The 23,205-nt window shown below is 51.7% G+C and overlaps 1 protein-coding gene across 1 annotated transcript in view; it reads left to right on the top strand.

Moving 5' to 3' along the window:
* The window catches only part of LOC125329781 (hydrocephalus-inducing protein homolog), a 71,526-nt gene that overhangs the window by 39,641 nt on the left and 8,680 nt on the right, over nt 1-23,205 (top strand). Inside the window, exons 27-57 of the mRNA XM_048312146.1 lie at nt 329-489; nt 1,222-1,343; nt 2,385-2,521; nt 3,155-3,276; nt 3,364-3,549; nt 3,949-4,107; nt 5,876-6,115; nt 6,379-6,577; nt 6,926-7,009; nt 7,052-7,213; nt 7,508-7,675; nt 8,780-8,904; nt 9,392-9,490; nt 9,793-9,997; nt 10,458-10,599; nt 11,859-13,170; nt 13,664-13,822; nt 14,256-14,461; nt 14,636-14,818; nt 15,060-15,179; nt 16,456-16,615; nt 16,720-16,892; nt 17,042-17,240; nt 17,940-18,039; nt 18,567-18,666; nt 19,149-19,317; nt 19,603-19,841; nt 20,178-20,250; nt 20,886-21,090; nt 21,464-21,696; nt 22,283-22,434. Of these exons, the coding sequence (XP_048168103.1) occupies nt 329-489; nt 1,222-1,343; nt 2,385-2,521; nt 3,155-3,276; nt 3,364-3,549; nt 3,949-4,107; nt 5,876-6,115; nt 6,379-6,577; nt 6,926-7,009; nt 7,052-7,213; nt 7,508-7,675; nt 8,780-8,904; nt 9,392-9,490; nt 9,793-9,997; nt 10,458-10,599; nt 11,859-13,170; nt 13,664-13,822; nt 14,256-14,461; nt 14,636-14,818; nt 15,060-15,179; nt 16,456-16,615; nt 16,720-16,892; nt 17,042-17,240; nt 17,940-18,039; nt 18,567-18,666; nt 19,149-19,317; nt 19,603-19,841; nt 20,178-20,250; nt 20,886-21,090; nt 21,464-21,696; nt 22,283-22,434 (6,094 nt within the window). The remainder of the gene's footprint in view (nt 1-328; nt 490-1,221; nt 1,344-2,384; nt 2,522-3,154; nt 3,277-3,363; nt 3,550-3,948; nt 4,108-5,875; nt 6,116-6,378; nt 6,578-6,925; nt 7,010-7,051; nt 7,214-7,507; nt 7,676-8,779; nt 8,905-9,391; nt 9,491-9,792; nt 9,998-10,457; nt 10,600-11,858; nt 13,171-13,663; nt 13,823-14,255; nt 14,462-14,635; nt 14,819-15,059; nt 15,180-16,455; nt 16,616-16,719; nt 16,893-17,041; nt 17,241-17,939; nt 18,040-18,566; nt 18,667-19,148; nt 19,318-19,602; nt 19,842-20,177; nt 20,251-20,885; nt 21,091-21,463; nt 21,697-22,282; nt 22,435-23,205) is intronic.

Consider the following 23,205-nt stretch of genomic DNA (forward strand, 5'->3'; position numbering starts at 1 on the left):
CCTGCAGAGCTTGTCTGGTTGGCAGGCTCCTGGAAGGATGATGGCTAAACAGAAAGGCTTGGGAAAGCTGTTAAGAGAGGCTGGCAGGGCTTTTGGCAGGTTTGGGTTTGCATGATACTGCAGGGGAAGAGAAGCTGCTCTGTGGGGAGGACGATGGGTGGGAATGAACATGAGGACTCAGAGAGCAGCAGCAGCAGCATCCACTTTTCATAGACAGCCTGAGGGGTTTGTTTCTGGGAGAGGCCAGTGCTGGGGAAGTGGGACTTTGCATCTCAAATGGGATAGCACTTTGCTAACATTTCTCTTTGTGGATGTTTTCTTCCTTCAGGAAATGAAAAATATGAGAAGGCACTGGAAGAGCTCGTTAAAAACGTGCAACAATGCAGGGAAAAAGATAAATCACTTATTTGGGAGAAGGCTGAGACCCTGAAGGCTGAGACCCTGGCTATTCAGAACATGAAGTCACACATGCTTGGCTCGGACACTGTAGTAAGAACAGCTGCAGCCCTGTTTGGCACATGCCACCCTCTCCATGTCACCTGAGCCCCTTGCAGCCCACAGCAGCTTCCCGGTGCCCTGATGGCACTTGGGACCTCCCTGCGCACTCCCGACCATGTGTCTGCTCAGCATTGGCCCAGGGGCTGCCCCTCTGGTCATGGTCTCTCCTGGGGTTGCAGCAGCTTCCTGGCTACCCCAGGGAGGGCTCCTGAAGGCCATGCTCAAGGGATGGAGTTGATGGTGCTTTGAAGGAGATGCAGGTCATTGCTAGGCAGTTTGTTGGTCCCAACCCAAACCCTGCCAGATTTACAGACCTGAACAGCAGCTGCTTGATTGGGCCATGGGACTGTGCTGGCAATGCTCATCTCCAAGAGGCACCGGCTTGGTCCCGGTTCCTTTTCAAGACAGCTTTTGTCCAAGCTGCTTTGGCACTGGCTGAGGGCAGGCGAGTGCCTGGAGCTCTGGCAGGTTCCTGGCTTGTCTGTCTGTGTGTCTGGCCAGATCAGCTTTGCTAACAGTGGCTGGGCAGGCAAAGATGCTGGAGTTACTTCCCTGGAGATGAGGTCCTGGCTAAGAGAGCAGGCGGTGTCCCAGACACTGAGCAGCCAGACAGGAGCACCCCATCACCCCTCTCAACAAGAGCAGGGTGGGATACTCTATCAGGTACAATCTGGGCCTTGGGAAGGACCTTTGCTAACCAGCCACTGTCTTCCCTTTCCTCAGTGGGACCCTTGGATGCAAAAAAAGCTGGTGAAGAAGCTGATAAGGCAGGCTGCTCTGGAGCGGCAGAGAATTCACACCGGGAAGTTGTTCCCTGGCAAGGAGCTGCGCCAGAATCTTGTCAAGTGAGTGGAGACTCCCATGCCCATCTCGAGGTGCCCCATGGGTAACACCCAGCAGTGCCCCCTGCTCCTGGGAGCTCCTTGTGCCTGCAGAGCTGGCAATAGCTGGGGACTTGAGAAAGGGTCTGGCCCTGGTGGCTGCTGTGACACGCTCTCTCTGTGAGCAACTGAGTGCCCTCCCTTCCCCAGCATCATGCTGAACTTGGGACTGCTCAGCTTCCCACAAGTGTGGGGTCCTGCCCTAGAGCTCAGGGGACCCAGTGCAGACCTTCAAGCCCTTCCAGATAGCATAGATTCTGACCCTGTTGACTAGCTCTGAAAGAGACAACTCCCAGCTGATGTCTTTGTTCCAACTAACAGAGCACACTAAACAAAAGGAGCAGGGAACTGCACACATCAGCAAACCCTTTAAAACCCAAAATCAGGTGGTTTACATGCTGGTGGGGTGGCAGGTCTTATCTAGGTGACTTTCCCTGTGCTCCTTCATAATGCAGCACAGGCACAGGAAGCTCTACTTCAGGAAGAAGATGCTCTGCAAAACAGATCATTCGTGTGCTTTCCTGAGGTCCTGAAAGGACCTTCCTGTCAATTTTGCCAGTATTAACGGATTATTATGCTTATTGGTGCTGCTTTGGTGGCAGTTCTGGTTGCAGAGCAGTGAAGATTTCCTGTGCAGGCAAATCTTATGTGTAGGCCCCAAAGCAATTTCAGGCTCACTCTATACACCAGGCTAAACAGTTTCATTGAGACCAGTGGAGGCCCAGTGTCCTCACCTCTACTGGCTTTTCATAGCAGAGGAGCTGTGACCAGTGTCCATTTTAAACTACTTTTACTTTCAGGTACCTTTGGTAGCTGATAAACCTAGGACCTGCACTCCCTGTGACTTCTTGAAGTCATTTCCAGGCGGTCAGGTCTGGGGTTTCATTGCTTGAGTTGAGTTTTTACAGGAATGAATACAGAATTAGCTGCTTTATTTGCATCCTCTGTCTGCTTGGACATGTAGCTGGGCTGTGGTTTAAGGACTGTCCTTACTCCTTCTTCCAGCATTGAGCTGCCTGAGTACATCCTGGACATGGGCACCATCCTTAAGGGCTACACTGAGAAACGCACTGTGGAGATCAGCAACCCCGGGCCGATGGAAGTGTCCTTCCAAGTCGATCAGTCTGTCCTGCAGGACACAGGTAGGCAGTGCTGGAGACACTTCCTGTGGGCTTGAAGGAGGTGTCTCAGACAGATGAGTTTAAGCCACTGAACTTAAGGTTTTTGAGCTTTTTCTTCTCAGTGTCCCTGATGGGAGCTTCAGAGCCTGAACTCTCCTGGCCAGCCGTGCCTGGGGACCTGGCCTGCCTGCAATTGCCCTAATGCTTCAGTGCAGGGGCAGGATGAGCTCATCACCCTGGTCACCTCTGGCATCTTCTGTCCTTGGCTTCCATGAGCATCAAGTTTCTTTCAGCACTCTGTGGGCTTGTTTTGCAAACCAGTGGGGTCTGCTGTGGTTTAGAAGTGCTTTGTTTGAAGTTGACACTGTCACAGCACTTGTGTTAATCCTTTCTTGAGGAAACAGCCTTTGAGTTCCTCTGGTGGATCGAAACAGGTTCCAAAAGAGGCCTTGAGGCAAGTCTGCGCTTCCATCCCAGTGGTGCACTGTGTCTGAGGGGTGTTCAGGTGCACCCTTTAGGTTTTTGTCCCGGTCACAGCAGGGCATGAGGTTTTTCCCAGACTTCTCAGCCAGGACCCCTGTAAGGCCTTAACGTGCTTATGACACGTTTTGTGTTTCTTGTGTATCTCAGCTGCTTTGTTTTCATCTGTTCAAGGTTTCACAGTGAACCTGGAGGAGGTGACGTACCTGTCCCAGAGATACGCCATGTCCTTTGAAGTGTGCTTTGAAAGTGCCCGCCAGCCAGTGGGAGAAGTGGATGTGGTGCTGCCCATCATGGTACCAGAGCTTTTTGGGCAGACAGCAGGCTGGGCACAGCAGCAGATGTCACCTGGACTCTCAGCTGAATTCTCTGTCCTTCTCCAGGTAACAGAAGGCCCCACGTGTCACATCCACCTCCGTGCCAAAGTGTTTGGACAGTCACTCAACCTCTCCAAGAACAGATTTCAGTTCCATGATACCATCGTTGGACAGTGCCAGGTTGAGACAGTCCGGCTCTACAACTGGTTCCGAGTGCCCTGTGAATGGTTCATTTCTGAGGTCAAGCCTAAGGTAAAGCACAGCCGACGTGGAACATGGAACTTCTTGGTTGGGTTTTCTTTGTGTCTCTCGTCCTTTCTGCTCCCGCGGCTGCCTGAGCACTTGGGTCTACAGCATGTTGGAGGAAGCTTCTGAGGGTCTAGATCAAGGCTGGTTTGCCTGGACCTGTTCCATTAGCTGATGCTTTGCTTTTCTGCCATCTTCACCCATTCCTCCTCCTCTGAGGACAGTAGTTCCCCATCTGCCTGCCCTGTCTGCAGGTTTTCCCTCCAGCTCGAGGCCATGGGACCACACTTGGTTTGGCTGTGGGTGCTCTCAGCCCCATTCCAGTGTCTCAGAGCGCTACAGGAACTGAGGCTCTGTCCCCGCAGACCAAGGAGACCTCCCACGATTGGTTTCTGTGCCCAACAGAAAAAACCCTTTATACCGCCCATACGTCCGAAGCTGAAGGACAGGCCGAAGAAGACTAAGGAGGAGGATCCCTGTCCTTTCGAAGTGATGCCCTCCAGAGGAATCATTGGTCCAGGAAAGTGGCAGAACCTGGAAATCCAGTTTGCACCCAAGGAAGAGGTGAGATTGGCAGGTGTCAGCCCAGGGGTGTCAGGGCCATCTGGAAATGAGGGCCTGCTGCAGAGAGTGTGGGATGAGCTCTGCCTTCACGGGGAGCTTTCTGCAAGCCCCGTTCTTAGCGTGGCTCCGTTCACCCCACAGAGCACTCCTGTGAGATGTGCTTTGAAGTGCCCACAGGGAGCTTGCACAGAGAGCATCAGGGCTCTGTGGCTGCCTCCTGGCACATTGGGGGGATGTGCCCAACTGTTCTGAATGGATGATGTGGCTTTAAATAAGTCCCTGCCTTTTGCCCAGGCCTCTGGCAGCAGGCAGTAGCTTTATAGGGATGGCCAGCATCCCAAAACCCACTCTCATTCCTAAGTTCTTTAATAATGCCTGATTCAGTCTATGATAGAATGAATATTATTTAATAGACTTCAGAGCTAACAGACATAAGACTTAAAACAGACTATTACTACACAGGAATAAGGCAAAAAGAGACAACTTGTGTTAGATGCGGGGCTAAAGGTACCATTAATTTTACAGCTAGCGAAGAAATAATATAACTTAGGATCCAGTGTTTCTCACCATCCAATTCCTGATGGAGCACACATCAAAATCCTTTCCCTCGATTCCCAGGAAAGTAACCACAGATCTTGCTCCAGACTGTGGGAAGAAGTCCTGCACGCCTTCATTGCATGCGTGTAGAAGGCTTCTGTCTCCATGATAATGGTGTGGGCTTTTCTAGACAGAAGAACCATGTCTTTTGGTCAAGAATATTTTGTTTTTCATCTCTTCCCACATTTGCTTTCCAGATTAAAATGTTGATTCTTAGCTGGGGGCCTGAGCCCTTCTGGTGCCAGAGATGACCCCTTGCTGGGCCTGTGACCCGCCTGGGTTATCTCTTGCATATGCACCAACCAACTGTGGCAGAGAGGAGGTGGATACATCCCGCCACACCAACTCCCCTCAGCCTCCCCCTTGCCTGGCTGTATTTGCAGCTGCGACGTGGTGCAGAGCAGCTGCACACTGGCAGAGGATAACCCTGGGAGGGCTAATCTAGGCTCATCCTGCTGCTGGAATGGACAGACAGAACGGGCATCAGACACCTTCCTGGGTACAGCAGGGCAGTTACCTGTAGTGGTGTGCTGTCAGCAGTCCCTGGGGCTCTGGCCTGCCTGCACGTTCCCATGCAGCTGGGGATTCAACTTACAGGATGGAGCATTCCCAAAAGCAGTTTGCCAGTGGTCACTGGGTCTTGGAAACTGACAGTGTGTACCAGGATGGACACAAGTGCTTCTGTGCCTGCAGACAGTGCCAGGGATCTTTTAATTGCTTGAGAGATGTAACCATCTTGCGTCTGGCTTTGACCAGAGCCAAACACTAAGCAGGGAAGATGACCCTTATTTCTAGCCAGTGAGAACTCATTTGTCTCTTTCTCCTGGAGCTGACGTTTTCCTGATGCAGCAGTGCCAGCACTGTGTCTGGACACTGTAACCCTGAGGGCTCTTCTCATGAGCATTGCACTCTTGCATAACTAGGTGAAAACATCTGACAGTCCGTTGTACATCCGTCTGATACCCAAATACCTGCTTACAGTGCACACCAGGATTCATCCCAGTTACTCAGACCCAGGACACAGACACTGTAGCCCCTAGCATAAGTAAATACCTGGTTTCCATTCACCTTGGAGGGACTGATAACACGCTGACTTTGGGGCAAGGGTTGTATTTGGGGTCCTGTCACCTGGGACTTCATGGATGAGTTTTCTGCACTTTTCTCTTTTCAGAGGTCTTACAGGAATGAGATGAAGGTTAACATTTGTGGGAGCAGCAATCACTTAAAGCTGTACCTCTCAGGACAAGGTCTGGAGTCACGGTTGGAGTTCAGTCCCCCAGCACTAAAGATGGGATGGGTGCTGGTGGGCAGCGAGGGGTTGGAGGCCACAGTGGTGGTGAAGAACCCATGCAAGTTCCCCATTGAGTTTTACTCCCTGGATTTTGATGAGCAGTACCTTGAGGAGGAGAAGGTGAGAAGGCAGGTCTGGTCCCATGCACATGCTGCCCAAGCTTCTCAGCACTCCAGCATTCCCAGGCTTGTGCCAGGGAGATGGAGGCAATCCCCAGGGCACAGCCAACTCTGCTGACATGCTGTGGGAGGACTTGAATAGTTTGTAGTGTTGGGAGGAAGGGAAGAGGGAGAAAATGGTTTGCTGAGTCTGTTTGTGTGATGAAAGGCGAGGAAAGCAATCTTGCATATGGTTCATATGGTTTCTCTTCCCTACACACACAGATTCTGCGGAGGGTGGCGGGGTCTGAGTACCCAAAGACCTTTTTGATGCCTGCACGTGCTGTGGGTGAGACGCTGCCCCCAGAGGTGCTGGAGGACTACAAAGCACGTGAGAAGCTGAAGGCTCAACAGGCAGAGCTCAAGGCCGGGGCTGAGGCTGAGGCCGATGCTGAGGCCCAGGCCATGGGCAAGGCAGCACCAGGTGAGAAAAACAGTGAGGGTTTGACAGTGTCTGTTTTGACTGTGGACACAGCAGGGAGTCCAGCCCATACACCCTGAACTCTCTTTCACCTTGTTCTCCAGGGAAAGCCCATGCTTTTAGCAGCTGCCCATCCCCCAGCTGGGTGGAGGAGCTCTGGGTGAAGGGCTGTTGCATCCTCTACCAACCCTGTGTAGCCAAAGCAAGCTCCTATCTGCCCACCACAGACTGGGGAAATAATCAGGATATTCCCTTGTGTGCCTTAGCCACAAAGACTAGGACTGGACAAGTTCTTCAGCCAGTAGGACCAGGTCTAATATCACTGGCTCTTTTATATTTGCACCTTCCTAGCAACAAAAGAACAAGCTCATGTTGCTTTCAGCAAGTCTCCTTTCCTGGGATCTGAGGAGATGGGGAGGATGATGAGGATCAAAGGTAGGCAGGAGGCTGACTTTTCCATCTGGTTTTGCACTGCAGCACATCAAGGGACTGTCGCATTCTGCCCAGAGCCCTTGGTGAAAGCAGCTGGGGATCCTGTCTCTCGGGCTGTCATGCGCCACATGGACGTGGAGCCGTCTTCAGACGAAGCACAGCAGTGCAGAGGGATTGTTGTCATCGTCCATGGGGCACCCCGGGCAGGTACGTGAGCTGCAGCCCTGGGCTGCAGGCAGAGGGGGAAGCAGGAGAAACGCACCCTGGGGGACCATGCTGCTTGAGGCAAAGCCCTCAGCTGAGCAGAAGGTGAAGATGATCCTCTTGGCTCTAGAATTCAGAGCTTGTAAGCATGCTCAAGCTGCCTCCCTCATGGCCTCCCCTGGAGGGACACTTGCTTTCCTGCTGTCCTTGTAACTTTGAAATCCTGGTCAAGATTTTTCCAGGGCCTGTAATGCCTCATGTGCAAGTGTCACCGAGCAGCCCTCCTCTCTCTCTCAGGAAAGTCAGCGGTAGCAGCAGCCCTGTGTTACTATTACGACGCGGACTACTTGTCCATAGACACCGTGGTGAAAGAGGCCATCGCCGACGATGGGAGTGAAGCTGGGCTCCATGCCCGGGAGCTTTGCACCAAGGCTGCCAAGAAGCTGGAAGACGAAGAAAAAGGGAGTAAGGAGAAATGCTGGAGCTAGAGACAGGGCTTGAGAAACCCACCATGACTGTGCACTTCTGCTTACTCAGAGCAGCAGTTGGACAGTCCTTTTGTCTCTTAGGGAACATGCGTGAAGTGCATCTCTGGCTTTTCTAAAAAAAAAATCGATTTTAAGGGCTCAGGAGTTCTTTTATAGTCCCCTTTGCTGCCATTCTTGGCACGTTTGTTTTCTAAGGGGGGTGAAGCATGCCTGTCTCTTTCCCAAATGTTCTGTATTTCCTCACAGCTGAATTGAGCTTGCTCCTCATGGGCAGCAGGCAAAACTGCTGCCCACTTTAACAAGGACAAAGCCCTCTGAAGTGGCTCATTAAGCACAAGAGAACTGACTATGAGTGTAACCTCGCAAATGCCTTCCAGAGGAATTTCCAATGAGAGACATGCTATAGATGAGCTCTTTTCTCCAGAGATTTACCTATGCCCGCTGTCAGGTTACACAGCTCGTGCACATTGGGCTGTTCTCCGTGTGAGACTGGAGACTTTCATGAAACCTATTGGGCAGTTGGGTGAAACCTATTGAGCTCTGCAGGGTGAGGCCAGACCTGGTTTGGTGCAGGGGGAAGTTTTGCATTGCTCAGTTTTGAACCTGGCTGGCTTGGGAGCTCTGGTGGAAGGAAGAAGAGTCTCGGTCTCTGGGTCCCAGCTGGGGTTTTCCCACAAGGAGGATTTAGCTTCAGTGGAGACGGGTGATGCAAGTGGGGCAGGACTGCAGATCTCCACATGAGAATGCAGGATGGGTGCAGTGTATGGAAACAATGGTCCTGGAGGACAAATCTTTGGCTCGATCCATAGGGGAGCTGCTGTGTGAGCAGTGTCATCTGCATGCACAGTTGTTAGGAGGGACATAGGGCTAGTTTTAAAATCAAGTATGGGATGGTGTGCTTTACCATGCTGGTAAGAGAAGCAGGGAGGGAGCTGTTTCTGGGAAACAGTGCTGCCAGTGCCCAGCAAACTGGGGAGAAAGTGCCCTGTTCCTTCCAGGGCCCAAGGTTGTGCCCATTGCGGTGAAAGGTGCCTACTAGCTTTTCACAGCCCCCCTGAACCATCTGTTGTTCCCTGTGCAGGTAAAAAGTCTAAGCTTGCTGTTCAGACCAAGAAAAAACAAGGGGAAAAAATCAAGGGGAGCACCAAAGGCGAGAACCAAAAGAAGAAGGAGGCAGCCAGCACATCCGAGAAAATGGACCCCAAGGTAAACATGATCTGCACTGGTTGATGCCTGGGACCTTTGCGCTGTCTTTGAGATGGGCAGGGGCTGCTTACAGAGGAGGCTCTGTGCCAGCTAGGCCCTGGTATGTGGGTCCATAGTGCCAAGCCCAGCTGGCAGGCTGGGCATGACTTGGGCTGGGAATGTGCTCTGGCAGACAAACTCCACTGGTTCTCAGTGGCTTGTTATCAAAGTGCAGTCCTGGCTAGTGTGGCTGCAGGCAATGAGCAAAGCGCTGGGAGGCTGCACCGGGGGCTTGCAAGCTTGGGTCTCTGCTGGCCAAGGGATGGGCCCTCCAGGACCATGCCCTGGAGCCGCTGGCCTGCTCCACAGGGTTATTCTGGTCTCTGCTGGTGCAGAACCCCAGCTCCAAGCCCAGCAGTGGGAGCTGTTCAGAGCATTCCACCGGGGTTCATTTTCCTTACAATGGTCCACATTACAAGTCACGGTTTCCACTGCTCCTGCACCGCAGCCTCTGAACATCATCAGCAGCAGCGGGGAAGAGCTGAACTGCCTGAGCTGTGTGCTGCCCGAGGACCTGCTGGTGGACATCCTCTCTGAGAGGCTGAAGGTACGTGGGGTAGGGGAAAAGGAGACATTCCTGCTCCAGAGAGACAGGCAGTGAGGTGCGACTCGGAGAGGAGGAGGAGGAGGAGGTCTGTACGTGCTGTTGGAGGGTCCTGGACTGTGTGCAGGGAACCTTGGGGAAAGCTGCAGATGCCCTTAGTTGGCAGAGCATAGAGAAACATCCAAGCTGGCCTTAGCTAATGCACTTGGAACAAGGATAGCTGGTGCCTTGTGACATCTGGGTTTACTGTCCAGCTGCGAGCCCCCCCTGTGCGATGGCTGACTTACTCTTGCCTTGATTTGCAGCACAAAGACTGCTACAAGGGAGTGATCTTTGACGGCTTGGAGAGCCTCTTTGTAAGCAGCCTGGAATCTTCTCTGCTCTGTGTGCTCAAAGCCGTCAAGAATTGTCATCATATCTACATTGTGAACCTGCATCAGGATTATGCTTCTTGCAAAGCCAGGGAGGAAGCTGAAAGAAAGAGGGAGGAAGCTGAAAGACAGGAGGAAGGTGAGATATCTCCATCCCTCTCAAATCTTCTCTCTCAAGCCCTCAGCCTTATCTCTGTGTATCTGGGTTGGCAGCAGAGCTTATAAGAAATGTTCTTATTCATCTTTCCACCTTCTGCCTCAGTGGAACCAGCACTCATCTCAGAGTTGCAGGAGATCTGAGGTTTTAAGACTCACCTTAATCTCTAACATGAAAGCTTGGGCACAAGTGCAAACTGCTGTAGCTCAGTGACGAACGACTGCCCCCAGCCTTGGTGCACTTAAGCAAGGCAAAGCACAGGAGCTCACTGCCTGGCCATAGTTTGGGGGATTGTCTGAATTTTGGAGCAGGGATATGAGCTCTCCAATATCTCCTGGTATGATAGGCTGGGTTGGGAAAAGCTGTGAAGCCTTGCAGCTGACCCAGAGCACCCAGCTCTGCTTGCAGTCACTCATGGTTTCTTCTCTGGTTTGTGCTAAAGAGCGGCAGCAGAATGAAGCTCTTGAGAGGAAAGTAAAACATCTCTTGCTAATGGATGAGGAAGAATATGATGCTCTCCCTGAGGAGAGGAAAGCTGAAATGGATAGAATAATCCTGGAAAGGAAGAAAATACGGAGGGAGAGGTGAGTAAGCCTTCCACAGGCCTCTGCTTAGGGTAGTGTCCCTGGAGGGTTTCCTTGCTCCAAGGACTCTGTTAGAGCTCCGAGGTGTTTGACAGCAAAGGCCAGAAGCAGCACAAGGATGGCCACTCTCAGTTCCTTGGCTCCCAAGAGAGGAAGGACCTTCCTCTGTTGAGATGGAACATCATCATCTCCATTTTAGTGGTGAGCCCTCCAGCTTAGATGATGCCTGCAGGGAGCTGGGCTCTGGGCTTGCCTTGGCACTGCCTGTGGAAGTGTCTCTTCAGTCCATGATGTTGATTCGCACCTTCTTCATCATCTCCCTTCTTCACCAAAACAGTGGGATTGTGGTATGGGCGGGTGTGGGGCGCAGCTGTGCTGGCTTGGTTTGGGTCCTGGTCCTGCCACAGATGAAGTCCTTGCAATGCTGATCTGCCAGGGTTCTCCTCATGGTGGGACACCATAAAAACTCGTGTCCTTTAGGCTCCCCTTCAGCTGCAGCAGTAGTCAAGCACAGGAGAAGCTCTGCTCCAGCAAGGCAGCCCAGCTCAGGACACACAGGAAAAGTGTGGAGCTGGGAGGGGAGGCTGCTTAAAGCAAGTCTGTGTATCAGGACTTTGTTCAGCCCAGGCTGAAGTTGGTTTTGTGGGGAGGAGACAGACGAGGCTGCTCCAAATGGTTTCCATGACAGATAGCACAAGTTTGCCTTGGTCACAGCTGGGTTCCAGCAGGAAATCTGGCTGTCAAGAGCCTGTCTTGCAGGAGAGGAGTTCCTGCAGCCTTTGCTTCCTGACTGATAGGATTATTCTCACTAAGGAACAGGCTATGCCCAGGGAGAAGGGGGCGGAATGAGTCGAGTAAGAATTGGAGGAGGGATAGGCAGATGTTAGCAATTTGTGATCTGGTTTAAACTGGGAAATGAAGAAACAAAGGGCTCCTTCAGGCATCAGTGCAGAGAGATGGTGGATCAGCCTTTGGCAGTGGTCTGGAGGTGTCTGGGTGTGCCTTAAGAGGGAGGTTGCACAGTTGAGACCTTATGATGCCAAGGTTTAGGTTTGGCTGGTCCTGGAGGTCCTCTCCCACCTTTCCCCTCACTTGGGATGTTCCCAACCTCTGTGGGTTGTGGAAAATCCACAGAAATGGTCTCGCGGTTCTGCCTGGCCTCAGGGTCAAGGAATGAAGTGCAGGGCCAGCCAGGATTACAGTGAGCCCATGTTTCTGGTGGTGACTCTCAGGGATGCTTTCTGTTTTGTTTGCTGAAGGGAGCTGAAGCAGCTGGCTCAAAAGCTTGAGGAGTCAAAAGACTTTGAGGATGAAGAGGAGCTGGAGGAGGAAAAGGAAGATGTCTCCTTGGTGAAGCAGCCTGCTAAACCACAGAAGGGGAAAACCAAAGACCCAGAGAAGAAGATAACCAAAGACCCAGAGAAGAAGATAACCAAAGACCCAGAGAAGATAACCAAAGACCCAGAGAAGAAGATAACCAAAGACCCAGAGAAGAAGATAACCAAAGACCCAGAGAAGATAACCAAAGACCCAGAGAAGAAGATAACCAAAGACCCAGAGAAGAAGATAACCAAAGACCCAGAGAAGATAACCAAAGACCCAGAGAAGAAGATAACCAAAGACCCAGAGAAGATAACCAAAGACCCAGAGAAGAAGATAACCAAAGACCCAGAGAAGAAGATAACCAAAGACCCAGAGAAGATAACCAAAGACCCAGAGAAGAAGATAACCAAAGACCCAGAGAAGAAGATAACCAAAGACCCAGAGAAGAAGGAAACCAAAATCCCAGAGAGGGAGGAAACCAAAATCCCAGAGAGGGAGGAAACCAAAACTCCGGAGATGAAGATAACCAACATCTCAGAGAGGAAGGAAATCAAAACTCCGGAGATGAAGATAACCAACATCCCAGAGAGGAAGGAAATCAAAACTCCGGAGATGAAGATAACCAACATCCCCGAGAGGAAGGAAATCAAAACTCCGGAGATGAAGATAACCAGCATCCCAGAGAAGTGGAAATACACAGCCCCAAGGATGTGGGAAATCATAATCCCAGACAAGGAGAACACCAAAGCCCCAGAGAAGGGGGAAACGGAAGCCCCAAAGAAGGGGGAAATGGAAGCCCCAGAGAAGGGGGAAATGGAAGCCCCAGAGAAGGAGGAAACCAAAATCGCAGATGCCGCAGCTGAGATGGAGAAGAACTTGATCCTGAGGTTTCAGATCTATGAGTCATCGCAGCACAACATCACACAGGTTTACTCCTACTGGAACAGGGTTGAGGGTACCCTGCAGTTACCTGAGATCCAAAAGGAAAACAAGTCCCAGCCTTCAGCTGAACAAAAAGATCAGAAGAAGACCAATAAACCTCAAGAGAAGGTGGTGAAGAAGTCTGCACAAAAACGTGGAGGCCACAGGAGTCTTCAGTCATCTCAGCTGGAGAGCCAAAGCGAAGTTGCAGAAGGGGCAGTCAGAGACAAGCATGTCGGGGTGCCGTGCTTGGACATCCAGGTCACAAATATGGAGGACATATGTAAGGAGATCCTGCAGAGTGGGAGGCTGCCAACAGAAGACCAGGTAAAACCCTGCAAGGCTGAGATCCTGAGCTCTCCGTGGTCCTGGGCCTTGGAGCATTGGCTTCCCCCAGGTGATAATGGCACAGAGCCTTGTCCAGGCCCCTGATGATGATCCACAATGGCTCTGTAGCATCCATGTGGATGGCGAGGTTATCACTATCCCTCAGATGGGTGGAAAGTGGGAGTGGTCTGTGTACAAGCATCCCATCTGTTCAGAGTTTCCCAGCCTGGAAATCATTAAAAACAGTCCCAGGGCAGGGCAGCTCATGGTCATTGTTTTTGTCAGCTGAGTCACGCAGGGGACAGGTTTGTCTCTCGGTCCCGCTTGTAGCTCCTGCCTCTGCTCTGGAGCCTGCTCATCCCACTGGGCATGACAAAGCACTTGTACTTGGTAGAAATCAAAAACCCCATTGCCAAAAGCTCAGTGCCTGTAGAGAAGGAGTGTGAGGGTGAAGGTGACAGAAGTAGAAACAGGGTTTTCTCTTCTGTTTTAGCTGCTGAAACATCTGGGACTGCATCCCGACGGGCCTCCCCTTCCCCCTACTGCTGTTCTTTCCATTGTTGACTACCCGGAGGAGCGGTCAGGCTCTGCGGAGGGTGTGAAGCTCTTCACCATTGTTGCACCAGAAGGTGCTGCCGTGGAAGACAATCTGGTGGGTGCTCCTGTGGTGTCGGCGCTGAAGGTGCCAGGGCAGGGACCGGGCTAGATGGGGGCATGGGGGGCAGGTTGGATGGAAAAGGATCACTGTGGAGAGGCAGTGAGGATGTGATGGGGCCCCATGTCTGCAGGTATCCTTTCTGTCAGGGATGGGACAAAAGAGACAGCTCTGCTGGAGACAGAGCAGCTCTGTAAGACAGAGGGAAAAAATCACTTAAAACCGTCAACTGCCTTTGAGAAGAGGGTCCTGAGTGAGAAGGGGTGTCCTAGGCAAAACAAACACTGATAAGGAAGACCAAGTCCATGGGCAGGTGGACTTATTTATTTATTCTCTCTTCTGTTGGTTAACAAACCCCCATTTTACTTCCCAGGATGGGGACGTCTCAGGGCACGGCTCACCTCTCCCTCCCTTTTCTCTCTCCCCCTAGACTGAGACCCCAGATGCGAAGGGCAGTTCTGCCAAGGGCCAACCAAAGATGGATAAAGTGGCCAGCAAAGGCAAGTCTCCAGAGGAGAACCAAATCTCCACACAGAGCCCAAAAAGTCCCCAGGATCCCTCCACAAGACCCAGAAGTTCATCTGAGGCGAAGAAAAGCATGCTGCCAAGTGCCTCACTCCCCACAGAATTCCTCAGGTGAGCTGCATGGGAGGAGGTGATGGCTCTGCTTCTTGATCCTCTTGCCAAACAAGGTCCATTGTCCCCAGCTCTGCAGCGAACCTGTGCCAGTGCCTCCACAGGATGGCGAGTGCACCCTCCTTGTTTCATTTGCTCCTTAGCAATGCCTGAAGCCTCCTCTTTAATTGCCAGGCTGAAGCGGTACCGGTGGATAGTGCCTGCCGAGGCTGAGGTGGAACTGAAGGTCCACTTCTGCCCCACAAAGCCGGGGAAGTTTCAGCAGACACTGAGGTTTGAGCTTGTGGGAATGAAACACCTGTACGAGCTGCCCTGCAGCGGCACTGGCCTGTACCCCAGCATCAGCCAGAACCCACGGTAAGGCTGGCAGCCCCTGGCAGCCTCCCACACTGCTGCTCCCTGAACTCACAGCCAGGGCTGCCCCTTGGGCTTCTGGCCTAGGCAGATCATGCTGCCTGAGATTGCCCAGTGTCTTTTCCTGTGCTGGGAGCTGGGAAGGCAAACGGTACCTCAGCCACCAGGAAGGGTTATGGCTTTCTGACTACATTTCCTCCTTGGAGCATTTCATAGCTCCTCCTTCCCCACTTTCTCTGCCCAGGCTGGTGTTTCCACAGTGGAGGGAGACCATAGAAGATGATGAAATCGTCTTCAAGGAGTATGTTGAGAGCACAAATCAGTTCCACTTTGGACCGCTGCTGTGTGGGAAATCACGAGAGTGGTATGTGCTCCCTGCTCCCGAGCGAGCATCCGGCTGTGCTGGCTGTAGGGAGTGAGATGCTGCAGTGGGATCTGCAGGGCCTTGTACGTCTCTGTACACACTTGGAGACATGCTGTCCCAGTGGCACAGTCCAGGGCAGTCCCAGGCAGAGTCCTGGGAGACACATGGGTTTGAAGGATGACACATAGGGGAACTTGAGCAGATAAGAGGCAAATGAGCCTTGAAGGAGCTGCTCTGCCTACCTGGTGGGTGCCTTGGTGGCCAGAGCCACAGGCTGCTGCCAGCCCAAAGGTGACTTGGGGGGCAACTTTTGTCCCCCTCCACAGCTCAGCTTCACCCCTTAGGAGATGAACCTTATGGTGCTTTTTGAAGTGCTTTGAGCTCTGCAGGTAGCCTGATGGAGCAATTATTCTGTAGATGGTTTTGTAAACCTTTCATTAATCTGTAGTTAGTAATAAGGTTTTAGGACTGACCTGCCAGTAGGTGTCAGGGGGAACCTACAGCAGGAATTACATTTTCCTGTAATGACATTGCATCCTCACCGCTGGATAAAGTCTGCCTAAACACATTGGCATTGAAGCTATTGGTGTACTTCTACTTTTACTGTCTCTTTTTAAAATATAATATTTAACATGAAGTTCTTGTCTCCATGGGAGTTCTGCAGGGCTAGGGCTAACCCAAGGAAATGAAATGGAAATAGTTTAAAAACCAATCTTTAGCCAGGTTGATGGATGGTCTGGGATTTCTGTGTGCCTCTTTCACTCCAAAGTCATTTCCACACCTGAGAGAAGGGTCATTTGTTACCTTTTCCCATTCCTCCTGGGAATTGATGCTTTCTATTTCTTTTCCTCAGACTTTGAGCTAACCCATGAAACAGTTTCATGACTTTTCTGAAAGAGATTAGCTAAACTCTTTTTCCAAAAGCCTTTCTTTATACCCTGCAGGGAAGGCACCCCAGGAAAGAAGGGGAAAGAACCCATGTGCCTGGTGTGCTGTTATTTTTCTAGGCACCTTTGAATTTATGTTGTATTAAAAACTCTTGAAGTGGCCTGTGCATCATAAGGCTTCTGGGGTGGAGGCCGCAAGTACAGGGGAAGGCATCAAAGTAAGGCAAGGTTGAGCACACGACCATGCCCCTGACTGGGATCCATCTCCCTCACTTGTTGGTTAGAGCAGGGTCTTCCAGCACCGCCTCCCATTGCTGGCACATGGTGCTTTCCTCGATGTGTGGCAAGGCCACAGTCTCCTCTGCAGCTTTTTCCCCTTTTGTGGACAGGTACAAGGCCCAGAACTTTCCTGGCAACTGGGAGAATATAACCATCCTCAACATCTCCCCCATGGAAGCAGAGGTCCACTTCTCCTTTGAGAATGATAAGGAAGGAGAGACGTTCCTTTTGGACCCTCCCAGCATGACCCTGCAACCAAAGGAGAAGCAGGTAGGAGAAGGGCAGGTAGAGCAGGCACCACACAAGTGCCCAGGAGCCGCTCCTCTGCTCACACCCAGTGTTCTTTCCATTTCTTGCCGTGCGGCCGGGTCCAGGAGCTGACCATTTGGGCGTACCCCACTTCTGCTGGCTTCCTGGAAGACAAACTCATCTGCTGCATTGAGAAGAACCCCAACCCAGTGGTCTTCAGCCTGTGCTGCCATGGGGTGCTCGTGAAGCTGGAGGTCATCCCCCAGGAGCTGTCTTTTGACAAGTTGCTTCTGCACAGGTCAGTCCTCCCACAAGCACTCCAGACTTGTGACCAAATGTTTGACTCTGGTTTCTGGGGCAGGGATGGAGCTGCTCCAGGTTGCATTCGGTGGCGAGGCTGGCGGGACCATCCAGCAGCTGATGCCAGGTGCCTTCCTGTCTCTGCAGCACTACCAGCAGGACCCTGGTCCTGAAAAACAACGCCCTACTGCCCATGGCCTGGCGGCTCAATGGGCTGGATGACCTTGTTGAGAACTTCTCCTTGTCACAAGATAATGGCATCATTGATCCCTGCTCAGAGTTTGAGGTGACACTGAATTTCACGGCCAGGCAGATTGGCAGCATTGAGAAGACCCTCCGACTAGAGGTGAGAGGGACTGTGCCCTGCCCGACAGAGCAGGGCACAGTGAGCAGCCGCGTGCTCTTAGGGACAGAGTCAGGAAGAGCTGCACCTGACAGACGCAAGGGTGCTGTGACCCCAACTTCTGCCTCTACGCAGTGTTTGCAGAACGTGCAGTGCATCCACATCCCCCCAGATAACCAGACACTGCATCCCAAGCCTGTACCACAACCACCTTGTCCCTGGGAATGGGTGAAGGTGGTTGTTTGGTTGTACAGACTGCAGCATGATCTCCACATTCCTCCTGGACTTTGTCTGAACCTCTTGCATAGAGGAACAAACTCTCCCTCTGGGATTTTGTTCCCCATGGTTTAGGGGGGCTGCATTTAAGAGAGGATGCAAGGTAACTGGAGAGGGTTGTCAATGCCACCTGCTCTGGGACACCTCACACTTCTTGGGGTTGTTCTTACATCCCTGTGCCTCTCAAGGATGCTTTAGCAGTAGCGTTCCCTGCTGTAGGAGTGCAGAGTTGGGCTGATAGGATTTTTTATTGCAGCAGAATTCCACTGGGGCAGCCCACGAGATGAACACGTTAGGAAAGCTTAGGAGTCCACCAATGCTTGTGAAGCTGGGGAGGCCATGAGGGATGCAGCCAGCAGAGACAAGGACTTAGGGGCTGTCTACCAAAAGAATAATCTGAACAGTGTTTGTTTCTTGCTGCCTCAGGTTTCAGATGCAGAAAACATCCTGGGGATTGTTCATGCTGAAAACATTGAAATGTCTGCAGAGGTCTATGATGTTTCTCTGAGCATCGACATGCCTGAAGGTCAGTGGATGCCTCCCAAACAAAGTAGTCCAGGTGCACGGCATTACCTTGGGAGGTGGGCAACCAAAGCATTTGGGATGGGATGGGATGCAAGGATGGCATGGATACATAAAGCGCATACCCTGCAAGCTGCGTGGAGTAAAGCATTGTCAGCACACTGACAGCCTTAAGTCTCTCCCATCTGAACTCTGAGGTGTGCAGCTTCATGTGCAGATTGGATTTGGGGGCTTTGAAACAACAGTGACGTGAACAGGCAGTTGGCAACTCCCACAGGCTTAGCACAGCATATAAAGTAATTGGATTTGTGCTTGGAAGCGAGGAAATGGAAGCTGAGCTCCTTAGCTACTAAACCTGCAGGTATTTTGAGTAAGAAGAGAAAGGGCAACAAGTAGCTAGAAAACACTTCCAAGAACAGAAACTTGCTGAAAAGGGTTTTGTGCCAAGACCTCCATGTAGCTTGTGACCTGGTGTATGCTGCAGCAGCTCACAAATACTCTTTTTGACCTTGCTCTCTGGGTTTTCTTCAGGTCCAGATGGAAGCTTGGAATTTGGAACCATTAATGTCCAGGATAATGTGAAAAAAGTCCTGACTCTGAAGAACAAAGGGATATACAACATAGAGTACAGGTGAGTCCAGCTGCCTGGTAGTGAGCATTTCCTCAGGTTCCTAGGCCTGCATTCTCCCTCTGTCAATGGCTAGAACCTGTTTCCACGCTGGCTACCTCATGGTAAATACAAAACCTCGGCTCTCTAATCTCAACTATTTTATCAGAGAATCCAGCCACAAAACAGCAGTTCTTCACAGCTCAGCAGGAGCACAAAGGAGAGGCCCAGAAATTTCAGCCACTGAAATGCTGAAATTCATTGCCTTTCTGTGATGGTCACCTCTTTTTTCTTTCTGAGACTCTGTAAAGGAGTGGATGAAAAATTTCAGTGTCAAGGTTTCTTGCAGTAACCTCGCGATTGCACTCTCTGTCAAGGTCCAGGATTCCCTGAGCAGAGCTGGACTCTGTTTTCTTTTTTTTCTGGTTCTGTGCAAAGTCCTGGCTGTGCTGCTGGCACCTGTACTTTTAATTGCAGAGGTCTCTGTTCCTTCCCTTTCTCCCCAGTTTCACGCTGAAAGGTGCACGTCCCAGGATGCGAGACTTGGTATCTCACTTCAGTATTGAGCCTCAGTCAGGCACGCTGATTGCCTCCCAGCCTGGTGTGAATGTTGAGATACTCTTCCACCCCACAACTGAAATCCTCCTCAAGAACAAACCCATCCTATACTGCCAGGTGAGCTGCCTGGGCCAGGCTGTGTTACCACACAGTGTTTTGGGAGCGTAAACAGGATAGGTGTCTTTTGGAAGGAAGGCTTTAACTGGGCAATCCTATCTCCTACATACACAAAAAAAAGTCTTTCAAAACCATTTGGGAGGCTTCCTAAGCGGAGCTGAGAATCTGACTCTGGAGGAGGTGTTTAAACACAGAGGATAAACTGTTGGAGGCCTGGGGTGGAGGCTGTGGGCAGGGGTAGAGGCTGGCCTCTGCTTTGTTTACCACCCCTTCCTGTGGATGCAGGTGATAGATGCCTGCTCGGGTGAAGGAGGCCAGATTGTTGCCAACATCCCAGTGAGGGTGTCGGCAAAAGCTGTGTACAGCAAGTACAGTATTCAGCCTGCCTCGCCCATCGACTTTGGTGCCATAGTCAAGGGCACCAAGAAAACCCAGACTGTCATGCTGGAGAACAAAGGCATGCTCAACTTCAAATTCCGCATCCTCCAAGCACCCAAGGATGCACCTGCATTGGAAAGAGAAAGGTACGAGAAGCCCTGCACCACCCTTCATGTCTGAGGAGGCACCAGCCCACAGCTGGTATGGGGCAGACAGCCAGGAGACATGGGCTGACCAGGGATGCAAATTGTCCATTTGCATCCCTGGCTTGGGGAGAGGGAGCAAAAAAATGCCTCGGTATCCCCATGTATAGTACGAAGCTGGTGATAGAGCTGCTCTGTCCAGCAATGGGTGCTGCAGGCTGCTCTCTGTGAGCCATCAGGAGCAGGAAGGCTTTCCTCCATGAGGAGGAAGGCCAGCTTTGGCCTCAGAGAAAGGCAGGGGAGCTCAGCATGACAGATACCTCTGCTTTCTCCTCTCAGTTCAAAGCAAGGGGAATCTGCTCTATCGGCTCCAAAGCACTCAGTGGGAAGGAAATCAAGCGCTGTGACACAGGTGGGTGACTCCTGCTCCCCCAAGAAGTGCTGCTGCAGGGGATGTGAGAAGAGGCTGCTGTGCCCAGGCTGGGGGCTCATTGCCACAGGGTGGGACGTGGTCTGCGGGGTGGAGTCCAGTATCTGCTCAGCCCCACTGACAGCCCTGTACTCTGGCTCTGACCTGGAGTTGTGGGGTCAAAGGAGGGGAGCAGCTCAGCTCTTGTGTTTGGTAGCTGCTAGCCAGCATAGGTCTGTGAACACCACAGAAACCAAAACATCCCCCACTGAACTACCAGTCCACAGAGCTCAGACAACATTGCTTTTTCTTCTTCCCAGTCCCCTACCTCTCTCCCATCATTTCTCACAGCTATTTCTGCCTCTCCTGTGTTTTACCTCTGGAGGTTGAAGGATCACAGCTACCACCTTCATTCTTTACACTCAAACTCCTTCCTCTCTGCCACTTGGGACAGGCTTGCAGCTCCTCCTGGCTTGTCAGTCTCAGCCTTGGGCTGTCTTTGGGTCATGGAGTCATCCTTCCCTGCCCTGGGACTGGGTTCTTGGGCTCAGCTGGAGGCCAAGGCGGGGCATACTCCTTGCTGGGGTGCTCAAGGCACAGCTCTTAGGCATCAGCCTCTCCTGGAACTTTTTCTGCAGGGTCACCTCAGTCTTGGCATGTTCACGGTGTCCCCTTGCTCCGGCTCCATCGCTCCGTGGGGCCAGCAGAAGATCACAGTGGAGTGCTTCGCAGGGCAGGAGGGGATGTGTGAGGAGCACATTTACTTTGACATCACGAGCAGAGACCCCATGGACAATCCCCTCGGCATTCCCTTTACCCTGACTGCCGAGTCCTGCCTCCCAGGTACGTACTGTCCACAGGTTCCCATGGTCAGAGGTGCTGCCGATCAGCACCTACACTTGCTGCTTGGATAGAAGGGCACGCTGGCCCTGGTGTCCCACTTTAAAATCCTCAGAGCTTCCAGCCCTCTTCAAGTCCACCAGTGGACTCATCCCTGCCAGGCTGGGAGGGATGTGTGGAAGGATAAAAGGAAAGCAATGCTCTTTAAGACTGAGGTTGACTGAGCTCCATCCTCACAGCCAGGTCCCGCACGCAAGGCTGGGTTTAGCAGTCATCCAGGCAAAAAGGGCGTATCAAGCCTTCTGAGAGGCCAGCAGTTTCCAGATAAATTCATCAGGGAGGCTTCTCCATGCTCATCCCTCTGGTCTGTCCACAGCACTTGTTGAGGACGTCACGTTAATCTTTGAGGAGTACCCGATCTGCAGGAGCACCAACCTCAGCCGCAAGCTGCGGTCGCTGAAAGGCAACGGCCTGTTCATCAGAGATGAGAACAAATTCATCTTCAACAAGGTTGTGGTTGGGCAACAGGCAGAAGCTCACTTCAAGATCTACAGTGCAAGCAGTCTCTCATGTGACGTGGTCCTCTCCATCAAACCCCTGCGTGGAGAGGTAAGAACAGGAGGCCAAGGTGATGGTTGCCCTCTAAAGGCTGTGTGAGAGCGTGCTTTGTTCTCCAGATGCATTGCTTCCTCTGGCCCAGACTAGTCTAGCTCAGTGCAGGTCAAACTGCAGGGGAGAGCAGCAGAGCCAGGGAACAGTTGTGTTGAATTGTGCATGTCTCGGGCAATGTTTCGGCTCACACCTCTGGGTCTTCGGTGGGAGAAGTGAATCCTTCTGAACCTCTCTTGGAAGCGCACTCAGAGAGGGGCTGTTAGGAACTGACATGCCAGGGCTCCAAGCAGAGCATTTCCTCAGGCTCCCTGGCTCTTCCTTCTCAGTAAAGGCCAGTTCTAGGTTATTTGCAGGGTTTTCCATGCAGTGCCCACTTCCCATATATGCTGGAGCAGCTTCCAGTGCTCTAAACACACAGTGCTTTAGCACGAGGTCAGCGTTCCCTGGGAGGGAGGGAGCCTGCCCAGGGAAGCAGGAAGGAAGGCACACTGTCAGGGGCTGTCCTCAGTGATGCATTTATGAATAAAACTGTATCATGTTGAAAGGTGTTTTCTCCTAACACTGCTCTGTGGGTTCCCCCAAGGATAAAAGCCCTATCAACAACATTTTCAAGTTGCGTCCAGTCAAGCTGTCTGTTCCCGGCTCATCCTATGCCGTTGCTACGGTGACCTTCACCCCACAAGAGGAGCAGAACTACGACTGCACCTTCAAGGCTTCCCTTGTCGTCCCGAAAAGGTAACTGACCCTGTGAAATATTGGGGGAGGCCTTTCTGAAAGCTGCCTCTCCATTGGGAAGGCACAGACCTCTTGTTAACTCTAATGCTTTCAGTAGCCTTAGGCAGAGTGCTTGGCATGGGATGATCTGGGAGGCAGTAACTGTTAGAGCAGAGCAGAAAAATGAGGCTGATGCTTTAGCCTGTACGAGGAACTATGAAGACAGGGCAACATTAGGTAGCCAAGTGGAAGTTACTGAGATGTGCTGCAGCTGAGCTGGGCATTTCCAAGGATAGAGACTTAGATGAAGCAGTTTCTGTGCCAGCAAGTCAGCAGTCACAATTCCCTCCTTGTTTCTGTAAAATTAAGTGATGCTCTGTGACTCCCTGACATTTATTAAGCTATTTTATGTGAGTGATTGAAGCTGATATGAAAGAAGAGCCCAGTTCCTCTGCCCTGGAACCTGTGTATTTGCGGCTTTGACCTGCCCTTCCTCAACCCTTTCGTGGCTGAATTGGAATAAGAGAAGTCTAATTGCTAATAAGCAATTGCTTTTTTACTGTTCTTGGAAATAATCTTTACTGATGGTGATGCTGATTTAGTTTTGCCTTCTTGTTCTTGTACTGCTTTCATGCTGTGCTTTTGCTTGTTGCATGTCTCATCTCATTGCAGCCAGGGGATTTGCCATATTTGCCTCATTACTTACCTGCTGTACTGCATGATTCAATTAAGTGAAATTATTTTTGACTGTTATTCTGGAAGGCTCTGGCTCTTTGGAGCAGATTCCTCTTG

Source organism: Corvus hawaiiensis, chromosome 8, assembly GCF_020740725.1.
Source record: "Corvus hawaiiensis isolate bCorHaw1 chromosome 8, bCorHaw1.pri.cur, whole genome shotgun sequence".
Classification (NCBI taxonomy): Eukaryota; Metazoa; Chordata; class Aves; order Passeriformes; family Corvidae; genus Corvus; species Corvus hawaiiensis.